The sequence below is a fragment of the Zingiber officinale genome, chromosome 6B, assembly GCF_018446385.1.
Source record: "Zingiber officinale cultivar Zhangliang chromosome 6B, Zo_v1.1, whole genome shotgun sequence".
NCBI classification, from domain to species: domain Eukaryota; kingdom Viridiplantae; phylum Streptophyta; class Magnoliopsida; order Zingiberales; family Zingiberaceae; genus Zingiber; species Zingiber officinale.
This window is the reverse complement of record NC_055996.1, coordinates 24,805,804-24,830,010: the sequence shown is the minus strand read 5'-3', so window position 1 is coordinate 24,830,010 and position 24,207 is coordinate 24,805,804. Positions and strand designations below refer to the sequence as shown.

Here is a 24,207-nt window from a genome sequence, read left to right as displayed (position 1 = left end):
CTATGAGCGAAAATCTGCGCTTATAGACACCAGTTTTTGGAAAAACCGGTGTAAAATACTCAAAGACATCGATTTTTGTTTAAAACTGCTATTGTTCCACCGATGTCTATGAGAGTTTTTCTTGTAGTGTCCATGTTAGTTGATTAGTTCTGTTACACGATTAGTCATGAGTGGACAATTGGATGAATTATGTTGGGTTGATTCATGGTGTGTTGTAGATGGTATAATGGATTGGTTCAATTAGAATTTTTCGGTTTGGATTGGTTTAGGTAGCTAGTGGAGATATGAGGGGATTTGGTTGTAATCATATGATTTGTTGCAGGACACTGCTATGAGCCAAGTGTTCCGAAGTGGAGACAACCTAGCGCGATCGACAAATACAGGCGGGTACTTCTTACTTTCTCTCTTTAGTTCTTTGAACTCAGCGCATGAGCTATTTTTGGATAAGGTTGTAACGCCCGCCCTCCCTGCTAACCCTAAGGGACGGGGCTACGATACTCATGTATAAATTTTTCTTTTTAAAACAGCGGTAGACTTAAAATAATTTTCTTAGTTTAATAAAAACTTTTCTTTTGTTTTTCTTTTCATCAGATCCGAACTACACTATCACGGCATCAATAACATGATATCAAAATTAGTAGAAACATAACATCAAGTCACACATACGGTACTACAATTCATGATACCAAAGCATAGTTCTTTAAAAGTTTTTAAAGCAGGTTCTTATTTGGTTGCCTAGCCACTGCCACACACATCTCCTGGCCTCTCCTGCTGCTCCTTTAGCTCATCCAGCTTTTTCCTTTATCTGTGGTACAAGGAAAGTAAGCTATGAGCACTCATGGCTCAGTAAGTTCCTTTCCTACTCACTAAAATCGAAAATCATCACATGATCAAAGAATGTCTCAACATAACATGATCTCAACTAGTCATGGCATAACATATCATACTCTTTAAGCATATCATGCAACATAACAAAATCATAACTAGTCATGGCATATCATCTCTTAAAGCATAGCATGAAACATAACATAATCATATCTAATCATGGCATATCATAGTATCATCATAAGGTGGCATGGCATATCAAGCTCTTAAAGCATAGCATGAAACATAACATAATCATATCTAATCATGACATATCATAAATCATAGCATCATCACAACATGATCATAAGGTATATGCAATATGATTTTGAAAACATGTATCCGAAAAACATGTGTATGTCTCATGATCTTTAAAACCATTTCTTCTTACATATATACTTGAACATAATATCAACATAATCAGGGCCCCGGCTTGTACCACACATAGATAAATCACGTAGATAATCGCGCTTCCTAAGTATATCCAAGGTAGCAAGTCTTGAATCATACTAGGAACTAGGTCAGGATCACACAGCCATAGACCTACGGGCGTACTAAGGAGCCCATCCCTTTATTTTTACTAGCCTAGATCACACAGCCAAAGGCCTAGGAGCTGATTAGGAGCCCACCCTTGGTACAAGCCTTACAAAGTAAAGTAGCATGTATAAAAATGCATCATTTAGTCACATAGCATACCATAGAAGTATGCATCACTTATGCATATGTTATGTCATAAAAGTATGCATCACTTAGGCATACATCATATCATAAATAGTATGCATCACTTAGGAGTACATCATGTCATAAAAAGTATGCATCACTTAGGCATACATCATGACATAAAAGTATGCATCACTTAGGCATACATCATGTCATAAAAGCATGCATATTTTCACCACATAGCATATCATGAGAGCATGCATATTTTAGGCACATAGCATATCATCAAAGCATGCATATTTCTATCCACATAGCATATCATGAAAGCATGCATATTTTAAGCACATAGCATATCATCAAAGCATGCATATTTCTATCCACATAGCATATCATAAAAGCATGCATATTTTAAGCACATAGCATATCATCAAAGCATGCATATTTCTATCCACATAGCATATCATGAAAGCATGCATATTTTAAGCACATATCATATCATGGAAAGTATAAATCACAAGCATACATGTTTAAGCATAAGGGTGTATCATGTGATTATACTATCATAAGAAACATGGTAACATAGTTAGCTTGGGTTCTAAGCTTCCTAATCCCTTGGGTTCTTATCATGGCCGAACCCCCCCTTAGATCTCAATTTAGGTAAAAACAACTTCCAAGCATGTGGAACCTAAATTATCATCACATCAATTTCATAGGAAGCATTATAAGCATGATTAGCTTGGTTTCTAAGTTCTCCAAGTCCCTAAACTTCATGTGGCCGAACCCTATCAGGTGTGAAACAAGGTCCCAAATGTCATGAAAGCATGGAAACCTTAAACCATATTTATAGCATTTTTTTTCAAGTAACATAGTAAGCATATTTGAGCTAGTTCCTAAGTTCTTCAAGCCCTTAACATATGTCATGGCTGAAATTTAACAAGTATTCATTAGGGCTAAAAGCAAGCATACAAGCATGTGAACTTGAACTAACATCATGTATAAATTCATAATAAGGCATCATACAATGGGTATGGCCGAAACTTACCCTAGCCTCATTTTAGGTCATTAAACAACATATAGCATGAGAAATTTGGCTTTCTACTTATCATATTTCATGTAGAGTGACATGAGCATATTTAGTTTTTGTTCTAGGGTTTCTAGGGCATCTATCCCTTCATGGCCGAAACATACAATGGTCCATTTAGGTCATGGAAAAATTATACAAGCATGTGACACAATCAACATATTATCATATTTCCATAAGAAGCATTTTTAACACAATTAGTTTCAATTCTAAGGCGTCTAGGTCATTTAAACCCTACTTGGCCGAGACTCATCAGTGTTTAAATTTGCTTCAAATAGCCTAAAAGCATAGGAAGTCATACAAGTTTCAAAGCATGTATAAAGACAAGCATAATAAACATACATGTGAATTGTGTCTTAGGCTTCCTAGGTTTCTTTCCTTTTTCTTTTATTTTTCCTCATGGCCGAAATCTACCAATCTCTAAACTAGGTTTTAAGTGGCCTAAAGCATGGAAAACCTAAGTAAGTTTCATGGAAAAAATTACTAAGAACATCATATACAAATTTGGTTCATAAACAAGTTAGGACCCTTGTGATCTTACATGTCATATATCATGTAACTAAATTCTCTATACCCTAATTAAGCATGAGAGCATTAAACAACTTTCATATGTTAATATCACAGAGGTCTTGAGCATGTTAAAATTTTGTTTAAGCTTTTCTAAGCTATCCATCTTATCATGGCCGAAAATCTTAATGAAGAGTTCATGAATTTCTAGCAATATTCGACATGCAATTCTTTAAGAGAACTCTATATTCTATCATATAAACATGGTTACCTAAATTTAAAGGTCTTCCTAACCCTAAGCTCTTTTCTTGGCCGAAACATATGAGTGGATTTCTTTTGGTTCCAAGTAACTTTCAAGCAAGAAAAACCAATAAAAGACCCTTAGTAATTCATGGAGGGAATCTTGTACTAGTTTGGTTAAACAATGATTTCCCTAACCTCTTTAAAATATTTTTGGCCGAAATTCTAGGGTTAGGTACTCCTCTGACCAAGCATCATATAGGTATAAAAACATGAAGGAAAACCTTCCTACATAGCATAGAAAAATATCATGAAATGAGGACTTGTTTAAACCTTCCTAGATTTGAAAACTCTTCTTTGGCCGAATTTTTCTTAAATTCTATTCTAGGTTTTCTAATCCTCATAAAATCCGAAAAGTACATAAAACGCCTTGTACCACAGGTGAGGGGAAGCTTACATCCTTTTCGCTTGTGGATCTAAGGTGTGGTGATGGAAGAAGTAGCCTCTTCTTCTAGTTCCCTTCCCTTGATTCCCTTACTAAGTCCTCCTTGTATCTTAGGCTTTCTTAGGAGAAAACCTTGGCTTGGGGCCGAAGATGGAGGAGAGAGGACTGAGGTTCTCGGTGATGGAGAGGAGAGAATGAGAGAAATGAGAGAAATGAGAGAAAAATAACATCTTCTCTTTACATATTCTCTTTTATGTTAAGGGGGAAGAGGTAGCAAAATTAGTTTTTGCTTTCCTTCTCCCTTAGCCCCTTTTTTATTTTTATTTTTATTTTATTTATTTATTTGTTCTCATCATTCATGATGAAACAAGGGGGAATGAATCCCCTTAATTCCCCTCTTTAAATCACGGCAAAAGAAGAAGAAGAGGGAGAGAAAAGAAGGAAGGCAAGTTGCCTTTCTCTTGCTCTTTTCTTGTTTTCTTTTGGCTAGCTTTTACTCTCACCCTTATCATGAGTTTCCCTCCTTTGCTATCAATATATTATTCCTATCCCAACTGGTTATCACCCATTAATCCTATCATTTACATCATGAGAGGTTCAAGGTTCAATCCTTGACCACTCCCTATTTTTATTTCTTTTTGGTTCAACATTCTACTAATATTTTTCTAAGGCAAGTTCATCATTCTCATATTTATCTTAAAAGCTTAGTGGGTGTTACAGTACCCCGTACCTCATAAAAAGTTCGTCCTCGAACTTTAAAATAGCTCCGGGTACTTTTGTTTCATATCGTCCTCGCGTTCCCAGGTGGCTTCTTCAAATCGTTGATTCCACCATAGAACCTTTACTAAGGCTATTTCTTTATTCCTTAACCTCTTGACTTCTCGGTCCAAGATCTGAATAGGTCTACTTTCGTAACTTAGGTCCTCTTGAACCTGTACCGACTGTGGCTCAATTACTTGATCTGTGCTGGGAGTACACTTCTTGAACATCGATACATGGAACACATTGTGAATGACTGCCATGTCTGGAGGTAGTTCTAGTCTGTATGCGACTTGGCCCACTCTTTCTAAAATCCGTTACGGTCCTACGTATCGTGGGCTTAACTTGCTCCTCTTTCCGAACCTCATTATCCCTTTCATGGGGGATACCTTAAGGAATACCAAATCTCCGATGTTGAATTCTAGCGGCCTGCGCCGTTTATCGGCATAATTCTTCTGCCGACTCTGAGCAGTTTCTATTCGTTGACGGATCTTTTGTATAGCTCGGGTGGTGTCATCAATAAGTTCCGTTCGGAACCCCATTTCCTTCTTTTCACCACTTTCATACCAGCATATAGGGGATCTACATTTCCTCCCATAAAGAGCTTCGTAAGGTGCCATTTTAATAGTAGATTGGTAACTATTATTGTAGGCGAATTCTGCCAGGTATATCGACACCAGCTTCCCTTGAAGTCCAAACTGGTTTGCTTTTCTAATATACTCTCAAATAACGTTGGTGTTATGGTGAGGGTAGAAAGTCGCCCGGACATAGTTTCGACCCAAGGATACGAAACACGTCTCGGTTCCTCGATGGATTCCCATATTGGTTCGTTTCCAGCATTAAGTAAAACTTTAGCATATTGATTGAAATTAGGTAGCTGACCTGAGACGATGGCAGAGGCTTCGCCACGTCATCCTGAGCGAGAGAGTAGACTGCATCGTCATAAGGAGGGCCTCAATCTTCCTCGCTGATCGAGGTCCCTTCTGGAAAGTGTGCATCCGTGAAGGTCGCAGGGTACTCGTATTCCGTTGTTCCTGCAGAGGTAGTGCCTCGAGACCGAGTAGGCAATTTCCAAACGACCTTCCTTTCCGCAATTGTAGCACTTTCTGGTACTTAGGAGATTCCAGAATGCATCTTTCCACACGTGGCACACTGAGGGTACTTGGTTTGCTTATTCGCCGGACCACCTTTGTGTTGTTCCACCGCTTCCTCTTTCCACCGAGTTTCCTTTCCAATGGTTCGTATTGCTGCGATTTTGTCCTCCCGGTTAGTGCTTGGTTCTTGCCTGTTCATTGCTTTCCGGTAGTGCTCGGTAATCGTGGCACCGCCGACTAGCCTCCTCCGCATGCGGTCTATTAACTCCGCCACGGCCACGCTCAGAGCGATCTCGGCCTGAGCATCTTTAACATTAACCAAACCCTTTCTTTTTCAATTAGTTCTGGGCACAGACGTGCTAAGCGGTTGAACTTCTTGACGGCTTCATTAACCGACAGATCACCTTGCCGAAACTCAGATCGTAGTGCTTGTTGGTCACTTGCATATGGAAGAATTCTTCTAAGAACTCTGTCTCAAAATCCGTCCACCGATCGGTTTATTTGTCTTTTGCTTTTACTCGGTCCCACCACATCCGGCATCTCCGAAGGCGTAACGACGCATTCGACCTTCTCGTGTTCGAGCCATCCAGTGGTTCCATTACGCTCTCCACGGTCTTAAGCCGTGCTCGCATCCCATGGTTCGCAGCTTCCGAGAATGCTTCCGCTTAAGCCTTTCGCCATCGAATCGATAGGCCTCTTGCCGACCATCGGAGTAGGGGCCGCGGGCACCGCGTCGAGGTATAACCGTAGTACATTTCGATGGGTAACTGGGTTGCCTTGCTGACCCATTAAGGTAGTGATTAGCTGCTGTTGTTCTGTGATCTGATGCTGGAGGTCTGTGACTACCTGTGTCAGGTCTGGTGGAGTCACTGTCCCCTCGGTTCGGGCATTGCGTGTCCTAACCATGTTGATCTAAATAATGACAAATAGACTAGTGTAAGTGGTTATCGTTTTTAGCTAATCTAACGTACTGTTTTGTTTCTATCTATTTGTTCTGGTCTTATTCCTAACCTACTAATATGTAATCCTAATCTAAATTATAACTAAAAGCATAGAATAAAGCATCAATCATGAGCAAGCAGAACATGAAACTAAAGTATAAGCAACATAAGGAAAAATAAAGAATAGAGTGACAAGCAATATAACATAAAGAAATAAAGCATGAGCAACATAAGGAAAAATAAAGAATAGAGTGACAAACAATATGACATAAGGAAATAAAGCATAAGCAACATAGCAAAGAAAATAAAACATAGGCAATATAACAAGGAAGAAAAATAAAGCATAAGTCATATCACGTGAAACTAAGCATAAGCATATAACAAGAAAATTAAGCATAAACATTCTTACTTGGAGCGGCAGGTCGGAGGCTTGATGTGTGTGTAGTGAGCTGGCAAAAACCTCGCTCTGATAAAACCTGTAACGCCCGCCCTCCCTGCTAACCCTAAGGGACGGGGCTACGATACTCCATGTACAAATTTTTCTTTTTAAAACAGCGGAAGACTTAAAATAATTTTCTTAGTTTAATAAAAACTTTTCTTTTGTTTTTCTTTTCATCAGATCCGAACTACACTATCACGGCATCAATAACATGATATCAAAATTAGTAGAAACATAACATCAAGTCACACATACGGTACTACAATTCATGATACCAAAGCATAGTTCTTTAAAAGTTTTTAAAGCAGGTTCTTATTTGGTTGCCTAGCCACTGCCACACACATCTCCTGGCCTCTCCTGCTGCTCCTTTAGCTCATCCAGCTTTTTCCTTTATCTGTGGTACAAGGAAAGTAAGCTATGAGCACTCATGGCTCAGTAAGTTCCTTTCCTACTCACTAAAATCGAAAATCATCACATGATCAAAGAATGTCTCAACATAACATGATCTCAACTAGTCATGGCATAACATATCATACTCTTTAAGCATATCATGCAACATAACAAAATCATAACTAGTCATGGCATATCATCTCTTAAAGCATAGCATGAAACATAACATAATCATATCTAATCATGGCATATCATAGTATCATCATAAGGTGGCATGGCATATCAAGCTCTTAAAGCATAGCATGAAACATAACATAATCATATCTAATCATAGCATATCATAAATCATAGCATCATCACAACATGATCATAAGGTATATGCAATATGATTTTGAAAACATGTATCCGAAAAACATGTGTATGTCTCATGATCTTTAAAACCATTTCTTCTTACATATATACTTGAACATAATATCAACATAATCAGGGCCCCGGCTTGTACCACACATAGATGAATCACGTAGATATGTGCGCTTCCTAAGTATATCCAAGGTAGTAAGTCTTGAATCATACTAGGAACTAGGTCCGGATCACACAGCCATAGACCTAGGGGCATACTAAGGAGCCCATCCCTTTGTTTTTACTAGCCTGGATCACACAGCCAAACGCCTAGGGGCTGATTAGGAGCCCACCCTTGGTACAAGCCTTACAAAGTAAAGTAGCATGTATAAAAATGCATCATTTAGTCACATAGCATATCATAGAAGTATGCATCACTTAGGCATACATTATGTCATAAAAGTATGCATCACTTAGGCATACATCATATCATAAATAGTATGCATCACTTAGGCATACATCATATCATAAAAAGTATGCATCACTTAGGCATACATCATGTCATAAAAAGTATGCATCACTTAAGCATACATCATGTCATAAAAAGTATGCATCACTTAGGCATACATCATGTCATAAAAGCATGCATATTTTCACCACATAGCATATCATAAGAGCATGCATATTTTAGGCACATAGCATATCATCAAAGCATGCATATTTCTATCCACATAGCATATCATGAAAGCATGCATATTTTAAGCACATAGCATATCATCAAAGCATGCATATTTCTATCCACATAGCATATCAATAAAGCATGCATATTTTAAGCACATAGCATATCATCAAAGCATGCATATTTCTATCCACATAGCATAGCATGAAAGCATGCATATTTTAAGCACATATCATATCATGGAAAGTATAAATCACAAGCATACATGTTTAAGCATAAGGGTGTATCATGTGATTATACTATCATAAGAAACATGGTAACATAGTTAGCTTGGGTTCTAAGCTTCCTAATCCCTTGGGTTCTTATCATGGCTGAACCCCCCCCTTAGATCTCAATTTAGGTAAAAACAACCTCCAAGCATGTGGAACCTAAATTATCATCACATCAATTTCATAGGAAGCATTATAAGCATGATTAACTTGGTTTCTAAGTTCTCCAAGTCCCTAAACTTCATGTGGCCGAACCCTATCAGGTGTGAAACAAGGTCCCAAATGTCATGAAAGCATGGAAACCTTAAACCATATTTATAGCATTTTTTCCAAGTAACATAGTAAGCATATTTGAGCTAGTTCCTAAGTTCTTCAAGCCCTTAACATATGTCATGGCCGAAATTTAACAAGTATTCATTAGGGCTAAAAGCAAGCATACAAGCATGTGAACTTGAACTAACATCATGTATAAATTCATAATAAGGCATCATACAATGGGTATGGCCGAAACTTACCCTAGCCTCATTTTAGGTCATTAAACAACATATAGCATGAGAACTTTGGCTTTCTACTTATCATATTTCATGTAGAGTGACATGAGCATATTTAATTTTTGTTCTAGGGTTTCTAGGGCATCTATCCCTTCATGGCCGAAACATACAATGGTCCATTTAGGTCATGGAAAAATTATACAAGCATGTGACACAATCAACATATTATCATATTTCCATAAGAAGCATTTTTAACACAATTGGTTTCAATTCTAAGGCGTCTAGGTCATTTAAACCCTACTTGGCCAAGACTCATCAGTGTTTAAATTTGCTTCAAATAGCCTAAAAGCATTGGAAGTCATACAAGTTTCATAGCATGTATAAAGACAAGCATAATAAACATACATGTGAATTGTGTCTTAGGCTTCCTAGGGTTCTTTCCTTTTTCTTTTATTTTTCCTCATGGCCAAAATCTACCAATCTCTAAACTAGGTTTTAAGTGGCCTAAAGCATGGAAAACCTAAGTAAGTTTCATGGCAAAAATTACTAAGAACATCATATACAAATTTGGTTCATAAACAAGATAGGACCCTTGTGATCTTACATGTCATATATCATGTAACTATATTCTCTATACCCTAATTAAGCATGAGAGCATTAAACAACTTTCATATCTTAATATCACAGAGGTCTTGAGCATGTTAAAATTTTGTTTAAGCTTTTCTAAGCTATCCATCTTATCATGGCCGAAAATCTTAATGAAGAGTTCATGAATTTCTAGCAATATTCGACATGCAATTCTTTAAGAGAACTCTATATTCTATCATATAAACATGGTTACCTAAATTTAAAGGTCTTCCTAACCCTAAGCTCTTTTCTTGGCCGAAACATATGAGTGGATTTCTTTTGGTTCCAAGTAACTTTCAAGCAAGAAAAATCAATAAAAAGACCCTTAGTAAATCATGGAGGGAATCTTGTACTAGTTTGGTTAAACAATGATTTCCCTAACCTCTTTAAAATATTTTTGGCCGAAATTCTAGGGTTAGGTACTCCTCTGACCAAGCATCATATAGGTATAAAAACATGAAGGAAAACCTTCCTAGATTTGAAAACTCTTCTTTGGCCGAATTTTTCTTAAATTCTATTCTAGGTTTTCTAATCCTCATAAAATCTGAAAAGTACATAAAACGCCTTGTACCACAGGTGAGAGGAAGCTTACATCCTTTTCTTTTGTGGATCTAAGGTGTGGTGATGGAAGAAGTAGCCTCTTCTTCTAGTTCCCTTCCCTTGATTCTCTTACTAAGTCCTCCTTGTATCTTAGGCTTTCTTAGGAGAAAACCTTGGCTTGGGGCCGAAGATGGAGGAGAGGGGACTGAGGTTCTCGGTGATGGAGAGGAGAGAATGAGAGAAATGAGAGAAAAATAACATCTTCTCTTTACATATTCTCTTTTATGTTATGGGGGAAAGTAAAATTGGTTTTTGCTTTCCTTCTCCCTTAGCCCTTTTTTATTTTTCTTTTTATTTTATTTATTTATTTGTTCTCATCATTCACGATGAAACAAGGGGAACGAATCCTTAATTCCCTCTTTAATCTCGAAGAAGAAGAAGAGGAGAGAAAAGAAGGAAGGCAAGTTGCCTTTCTCTTGCTTCTTTTCTTTTGGCTAGCTTTTACTCTCACCCTTATCATGAGTTTCCCTCCTTTGCTATCAATATATTATTCCTATCCCAACTGGTTATCACCCATTAATCCTATCATTTACATCATGAGAGTTTCAAGGTTCAATCCTTGACCACTCCCTATTTTTATTTCTTTTTGGTTCAACATTCTACTAATATTTTTCTAAGGCAAGTTCATCATTATCATATTTATCTTAAAATCTTAGTGGGTGTTACAAAGGTCTGTTACCTTGACTCCACTCTTATTTTTCAAGCTTAGTGCTTGATACTTCCACTCGATCTTTGAGATATTCGTTTCCATATCGATACAGTGTCTTGTTGTTGTCCATGATTAGTCGCATATACTGTTAGAGTGTATACTAAAAGCCTAGCTTTTGGTATAAATATTTATCTAGAAATAAGAATCACATTGGTCAAATGTCTATATTTATGATAAATGTAGTTGCTCAATTAATTTATATTGTAGATAACATGGTGTGTGGTGTCACATACAGAAGATCATGTTATCGGTTCCTTATAAATTATAAACAGTAGCTCACGACCAAGATGGAAAGGAACAAACCATTGGAAGGTCGTAGTGTAATTAGGTATTAGTTTATCTTAACTATATAATTACACTAGTATACTTAGAGTGTATTGAGTAGGACCATTTGAGGTCATTCCTTTTATACTGACTTTATAAAGGAACAAAGACCTCAGTTATTATGGAAGTGTGTGCTCTTAATCCTAATATAATAACAAGCACATATATTTGATATTTATTTCTTTAATTTATCAATGGGTGAGATTTAGTTCGATAAATCAATAAGCTCGATAAGTTGGGAAACGATATCACTTATAGTGTGGTTGATTAAGGAACCTGTGTCCTAGTGATCTAGGTTGAGAACGTCCCCAAGAGGAGCTCATGATTGTCGTTAAACCGCGGTGGACTTATCCGGCGTGGCGATGAAGTTGAGTGGCTACTACTTGGAGTAGATATTAATTGCGAGTTGTCGAACTTACTTAATTAGTGGACATTTGTTATCTTAAACAGAGGGAGACTAACACACTCATAATAAGAAGGAGCCCCAAAATGTAATTTGGGATTGCGGTAGTTCAATAATAGTTCTTTAGTGGAACGAATTATTATTGATGAAATTAAGTTTGTGTTCAGGCGAACACGGACGCTAATTTCTGGAGACCAAAACCAATTCCTCCTCTCGGTCCCTATCGTAGCCTCTAGTATATGGAGATTTATACCACCGCAATCCACCTTCTTACTCATCCAATGGGGGCCAGCTTGGAACCCAAGCTGGCCAGACAATGGATGAGCACGTATAGTGGGGCCACTAGAATATTAAAAGGATTTTATTAAAATTATTTCTTATGTGGATATCATGATTTTAAAGAGAGTTTAAAATTAAAATTTCCTTTTATAGTTTTCATAAAAGATTAAGAGAAGAGATTAATCTCTTTCCTTATTGTAGTTTAAAAGGATGGTTTTAATTTTTGTAAAAATTCTTATTTGTAAATCATCTACGTGTTTAAAAGAGAGTTTAAAATTTGAAATCTTTCCTTATTTGTTGATTAAAGGAGGATTTTAAATTTTAAGAAAACTTTCCTTTTTAATCATGTTCACGATTTAAAGAAAGTTTAAAATTAATAATTCTCTTTTATTAGGTTCTACAAAAGATTGACAAAAGATTTGATATTTTTCCTTATTTGTAGATTAAAGAGATTTTAATTTTAGAGATAACTTTCTTTTATCCATGTTTAAAAGAAAGATTTTAATTTATTAAATTTCCTTTTATAAACCAATCATGAAAGGATTAAATTATTCGAGAAATTTTATAAATTTCGAAGCAAATAAGGAAGTTTTAATTGGTGTTTAAAATTTTATTTGCTTGAGATTTCTTGTGGTCGGCCATTGAAATTAAGAAAAGAAAATTATTTTTAATTAAATAAATTTTCCTTTTCAAAAAAAATTAAGGAAGGTTTTATTAAATTTTCCTTATTGCAAGACCAAGGATTATAAAAGAGGGGTAGAGGAGGCTTCAAGGCTAACGCCTCTATTCTATTTTTCTCCTCTTTTCCTTGGTGGTGTGGCCTTCCTTCTTCTCTTCTTCTTCTCTGTTCTAACCTCTTCACGCCATGGAGTTTTAATTGGTGGCCGGATCTAGCTTGAGAAAGAGAAAGCTTATATCCCTTGAGCTTGGTTGGTGGAAAGATCTTCATCTTTTGGAAGCTTTGTGCTTGGCGAAATTTGAAGAAAGGAGAAGGTGCTTGGTGGTTTCTCATCTCGGAATCGTTGCCACACAACGTCCGAGGTTAAGAGGAATACGGTAGAAGATCAAGAGGTCTTTCTAAAAGGTATAACTAGTAATTTTTCTTTCCACATCATACTAGTTATTTTTGGAAATAATACCAAATACAAGAGGCTACGTTCTAGTATTTTCAATATGTTTTCGATGTTGTGTTCTTTTGTTTTTTTTTCCTTGTGATTTGATTGTTCTTTTCGGTTAACCTAAAGTTATTTTAGGAAAGTAAATATTAGCTTTCCATAAAAGGTTTTGTCTAGTCGGTGGTGGTTGCTCCCATATCCAAGAAGGTCATGTGCCTCGCCACGTCAGTACTGGGAACCAATTATGGAAATTAATATTTAATGGAATTAATAACTTAAGGTGATTTGGGTCGAACGTGTTAAGTTCCGCAGGAGACCCAAGTCAAAACCTAAAAGAACGAATAGATTAAGTTTTGGATCAAACGTGTTAAGTTCCGCAGGCGATCCAAAATTTAATTTAAAAGAACACATGGTAGCTAGGAAAAGGTTCAGACCTTTGTATAAAATTTTTGTACAGTTGAACCTCTAGGTTTTCTGAGTAGCAACCAATATATACTAGATACCATGTTTGTATGCTTTTACTGTTGTTTGTTTATGTGCCGTATTGAGCATGCTGGCTTCATGTAGCATACCTAATTTCTACTTATATTTGTATGATGATTGTTGCATTAGTGCATCATGTCATGGCATGCATGCCAACGACCAATTCTCTCTTGCGGTCGAGAGAGTCATTGACCAGGGCCGCATCCTCGGCCACTTGAGAGGGTGGTAGCTGGAGTTGATGCCGCTTGTCTTGTCGTGCCACACTCGGCCACTCATGGGTAGTGGTAGATGGAGTACGAGCAGCAGGGACCCCATCGCAGATGTAGCTAGTTAGCTACTATGCAACTGTCCCCTCAGCTACTCACGTGAGTGGTAGTTGGAGTGGTGTACAATCTATCACTTACCTGACCTCTCGACCATACAGGGGCATGGTGCAGAGAGGTGGGCGGGAGTGACCATCCATGCATACGCTGTTGTTATTATATTTGTTTTGACTGCTGCTGTCTATATATGCTGTTATTGCTTACTTACTACTGTTGTTCACATATGCTAATATGCTTACTTGTGTTGAGATATATTCTCATCGTAGATGTTTAGTTATTGGAAATTTGTATATACCTTGCTTATTACCTCTGTAGTTATGAGCAGTACTGTAGCAGATTAGTACCAGTTCTGATCTACTATACCTAGTCTAGGATATGGTTTCAGGTATGAGCATTTATTTTGATTCTATTGTAGTATCTGCTATTTCCTCTTATGAGACTGTAAACTCTTGGCTCACTTTTTATTTGTATATTACATTCATGCACTATCTTATCTTTACCCGCTGAGTTCCAATACTCACCACCTCGCAATTTGGTTTTATTTTGCCAGGTAACAAGTAGATGAGTCATGGATGCTTGGAGAGTCCCGGCTGCCAGTCCCACGTCACACACGAGGATAGTTCTCTTTTTGGATTTTGTTACTGTTTGGGTGACATGTTAATTTTGCGTATTTTGCTTTTGAACAAGTCAATGTGGATTTTTTGGAGTTTAGTCTGGTGGTTGCGGGTATTTTTGTTAGTGTCGTTGTTGGTCTTATGTTCATATTGTTTTGTGTTTTCCGCTACGTTTACGTTGTTGTGTGTTTACTTTCAGCCATGTAGGCTTATTAAACCGCGTTGTTGTGTTTATTTTGTTCCAGCTGAGTGGGCTGATGATATAAACTGCGTGGTTGTGTATATATTCCAGCCGAATGTGGCTGATGTATATTTTGTATGTAGAAATGCTTCAGATTGTCATCCATACAGGAGAGATGTTGCCAAAATTTCTTCGGACATGGACTCCTCTGGGCATGACAATTTTATGATATTAGAGCGGGTTTGCGATGCTTGTTTTTTTTTCGTATTTTGGATTTTCGAGTTAATCTGATACCAATTTTATGGTATCAGAGCATGGTTCAAGTCAAATGCTGGGTTTTGTGTTTTGGGGATTTTTGATCTTGTTTTGATTACGATTTTCGAGTTAATCTGATACCAATTTAGTGGTATCAGAGCAGGTCACGATGTCTGTTCTTTGTTTCTCGTGTTATGGATTTTCGTGAGTTGGTTTCGCGATGTGATTTTTGACTTTTGGGACCAGGCAGCGGCAGGACATCTCCAAGCTATAGGAGGTATGTTTGTAAATTATTATCATACATATTTATTAGTACTTGGGTAGTTGTTTGTACCATGTGTTTATACCATGTATGATTTGTGTGGTGTTAGTCATTGGTTAGATCAGATATGGTGATATGTTGTATTTTGATGATCTATTAGTGGATATTAGACTTGATGATCTATTATTTAGTCTTTGATTTTGATAGTAAATCAAAGAGTATAATGCCTTGATATTTATAGAGTTGGTGATTTTAGTTGAAGGTTAGATTACAGACTTTGTGCCAGTGATCTTATTTTGGGTATGTTGTTGTACAGACATGAGGAGTCCTTGATATTGCTATTCAGGTTTGCAGTGCCCTAGATATTTTTATGGACCCGATGTATAGAGTATCGATTTACTCACGTTGGTTTGGTTAGTAGAGGACTGATTTACTCTTATTAGCTTGATCAATAGGAGACCGACTTACTCTTTCATAGGTCTAAGGCTCCCTATATATATATAGCAATTATGGAAAGGGAAAATGCAAAGGATAATATTGTGAACTTTGAAGTTTGATTCTCTGTGTCTCAACAAGTGAAGGCAGAATATCAGAATGGCGTAGTGGAAGCAAGATGAGTCCATAACCCACAGAGTCATCCTTTACGGTTGGAGAGTTGTTCATGATACTTGGATAGAATAGTATATGAGTATGTTGCATGATTGCTATCCATGGATGAGGATCCTTGAGTGGAGCAGTAAATTTGGGGATCAAATTTTTATTAGTGTGGGAGAATGTAAAATACTGAACAATTAATAATTAAATAATAGGGTTATTTAAGAAAATAATCTTAATGGAATATTTAGAAAATTTTAGAAATTTTTTGAGATTTAATCAGACCTCATATGACACATCTTAAGGGGATCAATTAATGGGTTGTAAGAAAGCCTGCTTGAATACTTATTTTAGTTAGGAGTTGATTGAGAAAAGAACTTAGGCCTCAATTAAACAGACCTAAGTTTAAATTAATTATTTTAATCCTCCTCGTGCCCTAGCCAACACCGCCGCCCGAACCCCCTCTCCCTCTCCCTCTCCCGATTCTTCCGTGCTCCCGACGCCGACACTCCTCGCGAGATCCCACACCACACCGCCGACCTCTTCTTCTCTCTCGAGCCACAGCCGCCGACTCTCCTCCTCACGCGAGCACCAGCAACGTCGCACCCCACAGGCCTTTCCTTCCCTCTCGTAAGTTCCCGCACCTCGTCGCTCGCTCCCCCTCGCACGAGCATCCCTGGACACCGCCGGCTTCTCCTCACGCGAGCACCACAGCCGCAATAGTATCCGACCCCATCGCCTCCACTCGCGGGTTGACCTTCGTCCAAGAGGGGGAAAGCCTGAACCCTAGCTTCGATTCCTCGTCGCCATCCTTACGGGTTCCAACCGGAGAGGGCGCTGTGGACACCGAGGTTGGGTAAGACATTTACAGTTTTGGTTTAGATCGATTCCTCTTGATGAATTGAGCTCCGGGATAGAAGTTTTGGTGATTTCAAGTATAGCTAAGGATGTTTGTTCTTCTTGCTACTTTGGTTTGTTTTGGGGCAGCGATTGCAATGTAGCTTTGGCAATGAATCCTCAGCAACGACTTCTTCGGTGGTGGATCAACAGTGGTACATTCGGATTTAGGTGAGTTTTAGAGGTGATTCCATTTCTACATTATATTGCATTAGTAATGTTGGATTGTACAAGTTGATTTAGGTTACTAATTTGATTGTACAAGTTAATGTAAATGGAGGTTTGTGATAATGCATGGATTAGTGGGTAGATTTGTAGATTTATGGAGGACTTATTTGGAGATTTACTTGATTAATTCGTTATCCATGTTAGTTGATTAGTTCTGTTACACAATTAGTCGTGAGTGGACAATTGGATGAATTATGTAGGGTGAATAACCATAAGAGAAATTTCTGGAATTTTTCGGAGACCGTATGGACGAGTTTACGGGGATAAAAATGGACCCCTGGAGAGCCTGTTTAGGCCATCCCGTTTTAGCGAGAAAATGTTTGATTTTTCTTTTCTTTTTTTTCTTCGTTTCCTCTTCCTTAGTCGCTGATTCCCTTCTACCCGCGCCTCGCTTCCTGATGAGTTGTTAGATTGGCGTTATATTTTGATTCGAATTGATGGGTTTTTGGGTTTGTGTAGTTTAAGTAATTGACTTTGGAACTAGATTTTGTTCTTCAAGTTACATTTTGAGCTAGTTATATTAGTTTTTTTTTATGAATGATTTGTGCCTTATACATTTGAATCTTGGTTGTAGGTGAAGATTTAGGGCTCATAGATCACATTGGATGCACTCAAGTAGTGAGCTTGAACATGGAGTTGAACCGCACCGACTTACTGTTGAACTTGGTGGACTGAATCAACTGCTGGTGCTGCATCTGAACCGGACCAATCTACTGAACCCGGTTTGAAACTGAGATAAAAAAAAAGGAATGACACGGTGAACAGTGGCTTGCGCTACTGTTCATCGTGCCGATTCCTCCTCCGCGCGCGCGACGCAGGCCCCGTTCACCTCCTCCCGATCTCGGTCTCGATTCCAACTTCAACGGCGAATTTAGGAATCAACGGCAATCAACAAGTGAAGAGCAGCATCGCGATCCAAGGGTGTTCTCTAGATCCGCGACACCTTCTTCCTCCGCAGTTCCGCTTCCTCCTCAGATCCTAGGGCGTTCTCTAGATCTGAGGATTCAGTCATTTGCAGCGGTTAACAGGAGTTCACTTGAAGCTTCAGCAATCATACCGCTTCCACATCAGATCGGAGCTGTTGAAAATCGGACCGATCACCCGATTGAAGCTCCGATCGCCATCTTCTTCCTCTGTTCTTCACGCGATAGGATCCCGAGCTAGAAGGGCGTTCTCTACAGCTCCTAAGATCCTTAATCACTGGCTGAAGATTCCAGAAGATGTTGTTGAGAGCTGTATGGGCGTTCTCTGAGTCTCCTTCGCAGATCAGCGACAAGAAGGAATTTGGTCTTGGGATTTGGAGTTTGTGAATGTTTTCTAATGTTTTTTATGACCTAGATCTTGATTCAGATTACAGAAGAGTTGTTGATTTAGTATTTCTTACCATACAAACATATCCCAGTTGAGATTTGAAAGTCTAGATGAGAAGATTTTAGAACTCTGTTCTCGTTTCTGTAATAGTTAGAAGCTGCAGTCGATATGAATTTTAGTTTCTGTTTTAGATCTGATGATTAGAAGTTTAGTATGCGTCTGTCTACTAGCACTTAGATCAGTTGTTTAATTGAAATTAGATTGCCATTGTCCACAGTTTATGTTTTTAGCTAGCAGTTTTTCATTTTACATCAAATCTGTAGTAGTAAATTGAGTGGTCTTAGCTGGTTTAATTGATCTAGAGTGTTCTTAAGTTTGTTTGTTATGGAATTACAGTAGTTAGGCTAATTTCTGAGCTCAAGGTTAATACGTTTTTAGGATAGACTTTATTTCTGAATTATTATTCCTACATCTTTTGATTTCTGTAACTTAACAGTGAATTTTGTTAGAGAAAGTTGTCAGGTGTCCTTAGTTTTAATCAACTAGTTAGTACAAGTTAATTTCCGATTTGAAATTGAAGTGTGTAAAGAGTCATTTAGCTTAAGTGTTCTAAGTTTTAGATTCTTTTGTTTTCCTTAGTTGTCTCTAGGGTAAGTATTGTTTTAGTTTTGGGTTAGTTGAGAATTTAGTTAGATTTAATGTCTGAATTCAATTCTTGATAATAGATTAGGAATTTTACAGTTCATGAATTTTAATTTTTACTAGTCAACTACATTTCAGTTGTTTAAGTTTTCTAATAGCTTCATTCGGTTAGTTCATCTTAGAATGTAATGTCTTGAATTGTTTTTATTCCATGTAACAATTTGATTGGCCAGGAACAACCAGGATTTATGAGTAGGGATCATAATGCAATAGTGCAGGATTGTGTCATTTGATTTTTAGCTTAAATGTTTTGTCTTCTGTAGGCAATAAATAAATAAAAAAAAACCAAAAAGAGTTTTTAATCCAATTCGAACGCACACTTATTAGTTACCCTTGAAAAAATACGACTTGGGACTCCATACTACACCTTTTATCTTAAGTATTGAAACGTTCTAATTTTAATTAATTTGATGCACCACGTGACATGTAATATGGTAGACGCCAAATTTTGGCGCCGTTGCCGGGGAACATCTAGTAATGTGTGTTTGTATTTAGATTGTGCATCTCTTTAGTTTCTTTGTTCTGCATTTCCTTTGTTTTTATAAGATATCTACTTGAATGTTCAATTAAATTATTTTTCATGACCAGATCTTCGACAGACAAATTGTTTGAGTTAGATCCAGAGATTGAGAGAACCTTCAGAGCTTTGAGAATTCAGGAGAAAATTTCAAAGGACTCAGGAAGTTCTTTATCATCTTCAGATACCCCCATGGCTGATCATAGCAGAACAATGAAGGAGCTTGCAGCTCCTGATGAGGCTTTCAAGTATTCATGTATCACTTATCCAACTCTAGCTGGTGATTTTGAGCTGAGATCAGGATTAATCCATTTGCTTCCAAAATATCAAGGATTATCTGGAGAAGACCCAAACAGACATTTGCATGAATTCCATGTGGTTTGTTCAACTATGAAGCCACAAGGAATTTCAGAAGAGGATATCAAGCTAAGGGCTTTTCCATTTTCACTTACTGGAGTAGCAAAAGATTGGTTGTATTATTTGCCACCGGGATTTATTACTTCTTGGATTGAAATGAAGAAGGCTTTCTTGGAGAAATTCTTTCCAGCCTCAAGGACTGCAACTATTAGGAATAGCATCTGTGGGATTCAACAAGTGGTGGGAGAGACACTTTATGATTATTGGGAGAGATTCAAGAAACTATGTTCAAGTTGTCCTCAACACCAAATTAGTGAGTAGTTACTAGTCCAATATTTCTATGAAGGTTTATTACCTATGGACAAAAGTATGATAGATGCAGCAGCTGGAGGAGCTTTAGTGAACAAAACTCCAGAACAAGCACGGGAGCTAATTTCGAATATGGCTGAAAATTCACAGCAATTTGGAAGTAGAGCACTTACTACTAGAAGAGTTGGTGAAGTTCAAATGGTTTCTAATGAACAAAAGGAGATAAGGAATTCATTGATGGAATTGACAACCTTGGTGAAACAATTATCCTTGAACAATGCTACTCAACCTTTTGTTGTTCCAAATATGCAATTTCCATGTAAACAAAGCATAGTTTGTAGCATTTGTTCGAGTCAAGATCACCTTTCAGAACTTTGTCCAAATCTCCATCAAGATGAATCTTTGGCAGCATTCTCTAGAGCCCAGTTCCAACAAAAACATGACCCGTATTCATCTACATATAATCCGGGTTGGAGAGATCATCCAAATTTGAAGTATGGCAATTCATTCTATCAACATCCATATGCAAATCAGCATTTCAGCCACACTTCCAGCAATTTCCAGCAACCTCAGCAAGGTTTCCAGCAGCATAATCAGAATTTCCAGCAAGGTTTTCAGCATCATTACCAACCTGCAAATCAATATCAGCAATCGTATCAACCTTATCAGCAATTTGAATCAGAATCAGCATTATCAATCTCAAAATCAGAATTTCCAGCAAGCAATTCCAGCACTTCCAGCACCTACAAGGTTGAGTTTAACTCAAGGAGGTTCCAATAATGCTTCAAATTCAGATCCACAACAAGCTAGATTGGAGGAATTGATGCAGCAAATTCTTCTGCAAAATCAGAACCAGCAAAGAACAGATTCTGCTCTTCAAAACTTAGAGAGGCAGATTGGACAATTAGCTTCCAGCATTAATCAAATTCAAGCTCAGGGATCTGGTCAATTGCCTTCACAAACGACTCCTAATCCTAAAGGAAACGTTAGTGCATTGACTTTGAGAAGTGGGAGAAAAGTTTCAGATATTTCCAGAGAAGGGGATGTTGCTAAAAATTTTCCAAAAATGCAGCAATTCAATTTCAGCAGTGAAGAAATTCCAGAAGTTCGGAATGTGCCAATGTCGAGTTCCACTCAAATTCATAAGGATCCTTTGGATTTGGAGCATGAACAAGGAAGAAATAGTTGCATTCCGGAAATTTCCAGCAAGTTTTCTCCAGATGAGCAGTTTCCAGCAGCAGCAACTCCAGAAAGTAGCAAATCTGGAAATGCAGGATTTCAGAATTCAGAGCCGAGCATTCCATTGCCTTTCCCTCAACGCAAAGTTCAACCAAGGAAGAATGTAGAGGAGGAGAAAGCAAAGGAGTTCCAAGAGCTTGTGGATTTATTTAGCAAGGTGGAAGTAAATGTTCCTTTACTCACAATGATCAAGCAAATTCCAAAATATGCAAAATTTTTGAAGGATCTTTGTGTGCACAAGAAGAAATTGAAGGGGAATGAGTTGATTAGCATGGGAAAAAATGTATCTGCACTTCTTCAACCAGTTCCTCATAAATGTGAAGATCCTGGTGTGTTTACAATCCCTTGTGAGATTGGAAGTAGTCTTTTTAAGGATGCCATGCTAGATTTGGGAGCTTCAATTAATGTGATGCCAAAATCAATTTTTTAGACTTTAGGCATTGGACCATTAGCTGACCGCAGTCAGACTCATCCAGCTGGAGTTATTGAAGATGTATTGGTTAAGGTGAGAGAACTCATTTTTCCTATAGATTTTTATATCCTTGATATGGAGGGAGACTATCTGGCCAGTAGATCTCCACTCATTCTAGGACGACCATTCTTGAAGACTGCGAGGACAAAAATTGATGTTCATGCGGGCACACTTTCTATGGAGATAGGTGATACAGTGGTCAAATTCAGTATTTTTGACACTATGAAACATCCTAGAGAGGATCATTCTATTCTTAGTTTGGATATCTCAGAGGAGCTGGATAGTGTGGATTTCTTTTCAGAGATTGATGCAGATTTTGTAGAGATTGGTTCCGGTGATGTTTCGGTTACAGCTTTTGAAGACGTTTCAGATTTGGGGGTGTATGTTAAGTCATGTGAATTATTTTCGATGGAGTTAGATGATTTATGCGTAGGGAATTGCTTAGGAGAAGCTTTATCCCTAGGATCGCCCAGAGAAGAAGAAGTATGCGTAGGGGATTGCTTAGGAAAAGCATTACCCCTAGGATTGCCTTCTATTGATCAGACACAGGATGAGTTGAAGCTATTGCCTTCACATTTAAAGTATGCTTACTTAGGAGAAAACCAGCAATTGCCTGTCATCATAGCCCAGAATTTAGAGCCAGAACAAGAAAGCAGATTATTGGAGATTCTGAGACAGCACAGGAAGGCCATTGGATGGACTTTAGCAGATATTCCTAGTATCAGCCCTTCTATTTGTATGCACAGGATTTATTTGGAGGAGGATGTGAAACCAGTGAGACAACCCCAGAGGAGACTTAACCCACTGATCCTTGATGTAGTAAAGAAAGAGGTGACTAGACTTCTACAGGCAGGTATCATTTACCCTATTTCTGACAGTAAGTGGGTAAGTCCCATCCATGTGGTTCCAAAAAAATCAGGGGTGACAGTTGTGGCTAATGAAGAGAATGAGTTAGTGCCCACCAGAGTGAAGAATTCTTGGAGAGTTTGTGTGGACTATAGGAAGTTGAACCAAGCAAGCAGAAAGGACCACTACCCCCTACCTTTTATTGATCAGATGTTGGAGAGACTAGCGGGCAAGTCACATTATTGCTTCCTTGATGGATACACGGGATATTTTCAGATTTGCATCGACCCAGAGGATCAGGAGAAGACCACCTTCACTTGTCCTTTCGGTACATTTGCTTACAGACGGATGCCATTTGGACTATGCAACGCTCCAGGAACCTTTCAGCGATGCATGGTAAGCATATTTGGTGATTTATTAGAGCATTGCATGGAAGTTTTCATGGATGATTTTTCTGTATATGGTTCATCATTTGATGCATGTCTAGAAAATCTGTCTAGGGTTTTAGATAGATGCATTGAGACTGACTTGGTACTTAATTTTGAAAAATGTCATTTTATGGTTGAGCATGGTATTGTTTTAGGACACATAGTCTCTAGGAAAGGTATTGAGGTAGATCCTGCTAAAGTTAGTGCTATATCTTCTTTATCTTACCCCGCATGCGTGCGGGATGTTCGAGCTTTTCTGGGCCATGCAGGATTCTACAGGAGATTTATTAGGGATTTCAGTCAGATCGCTCTTCCACTGTCTCAGTTACTTCAGAAAGATGTGGAGTTTCAGTTTGATCAGAGGTGTAAGGAAGCTTTTCAGAGATTGAAGGAGGCTTTGATTTCTGCACCTATCATCAGGCCACCAGATTGGGCTTTACCTTTTGAGCTGATGTGTGATGCTTCGAATTTTGCCATAGGGGCAGTACTTGCACAGAGAGTAGAGGGAGCACCACATGTGATCTGTTATGCATCGAAGACCTTAGATTCGGCTCAAGCAAATTACACTACGATAGAAAAAGAGCTTCTTGCCATTGTTTTTGCTTTAGATAAATTTAGATCATATTTATTATGTTCTCACGTGGTTGTATTTTCTGATCATGTAGCTTTGAAGTTTCTCCTCAAGAAGCCAGATGCCAAGCCCAGATTGATTAGATGGATGCTTCTCCTCCAGGAGTTTGATTTGGAGATACAAGATAGAAGTGGGAAGGAGAATTTGGTTGCAGATCACTTGAGCAGAATTGAAGGAGACATGGACTATACGGCTATCGATGATGACTTTAGAGATGAGCAGCTCTTTCGGATGCATGGTGAGTTACCATGGTATGCAGATCTGGTAAATTTTTTGGTAGGTCATGTTTTTCCTGCACAATTT

General features: G+C 38.0%; 1 protein-coding gene across 1 annotated transcript; it reads left to right on the top strand.

Moving 5' to 3' along the window:
• The first annotated feature begins 20,336 nt into the window (after positions 1 to 20,336).
• On the top strand, positions 20,337 to 21,957 carry LOC121990851. The gene is made up of 2 exons (XM_042544912.1): positions 20,337 to 20,734; positions 20,823 to 21,957. The coding sequence occupies exons 1-2, from the start codon at positions 20,337 to 20,339 to the stop codon at positions 21,955 to 21,957; spliced, it is 1,533 nt and encodes a 510-aa protein (XP_042400846.1).
• Positions 21,958 to 24,207: the final 2,250 nt, after the last annotated feature.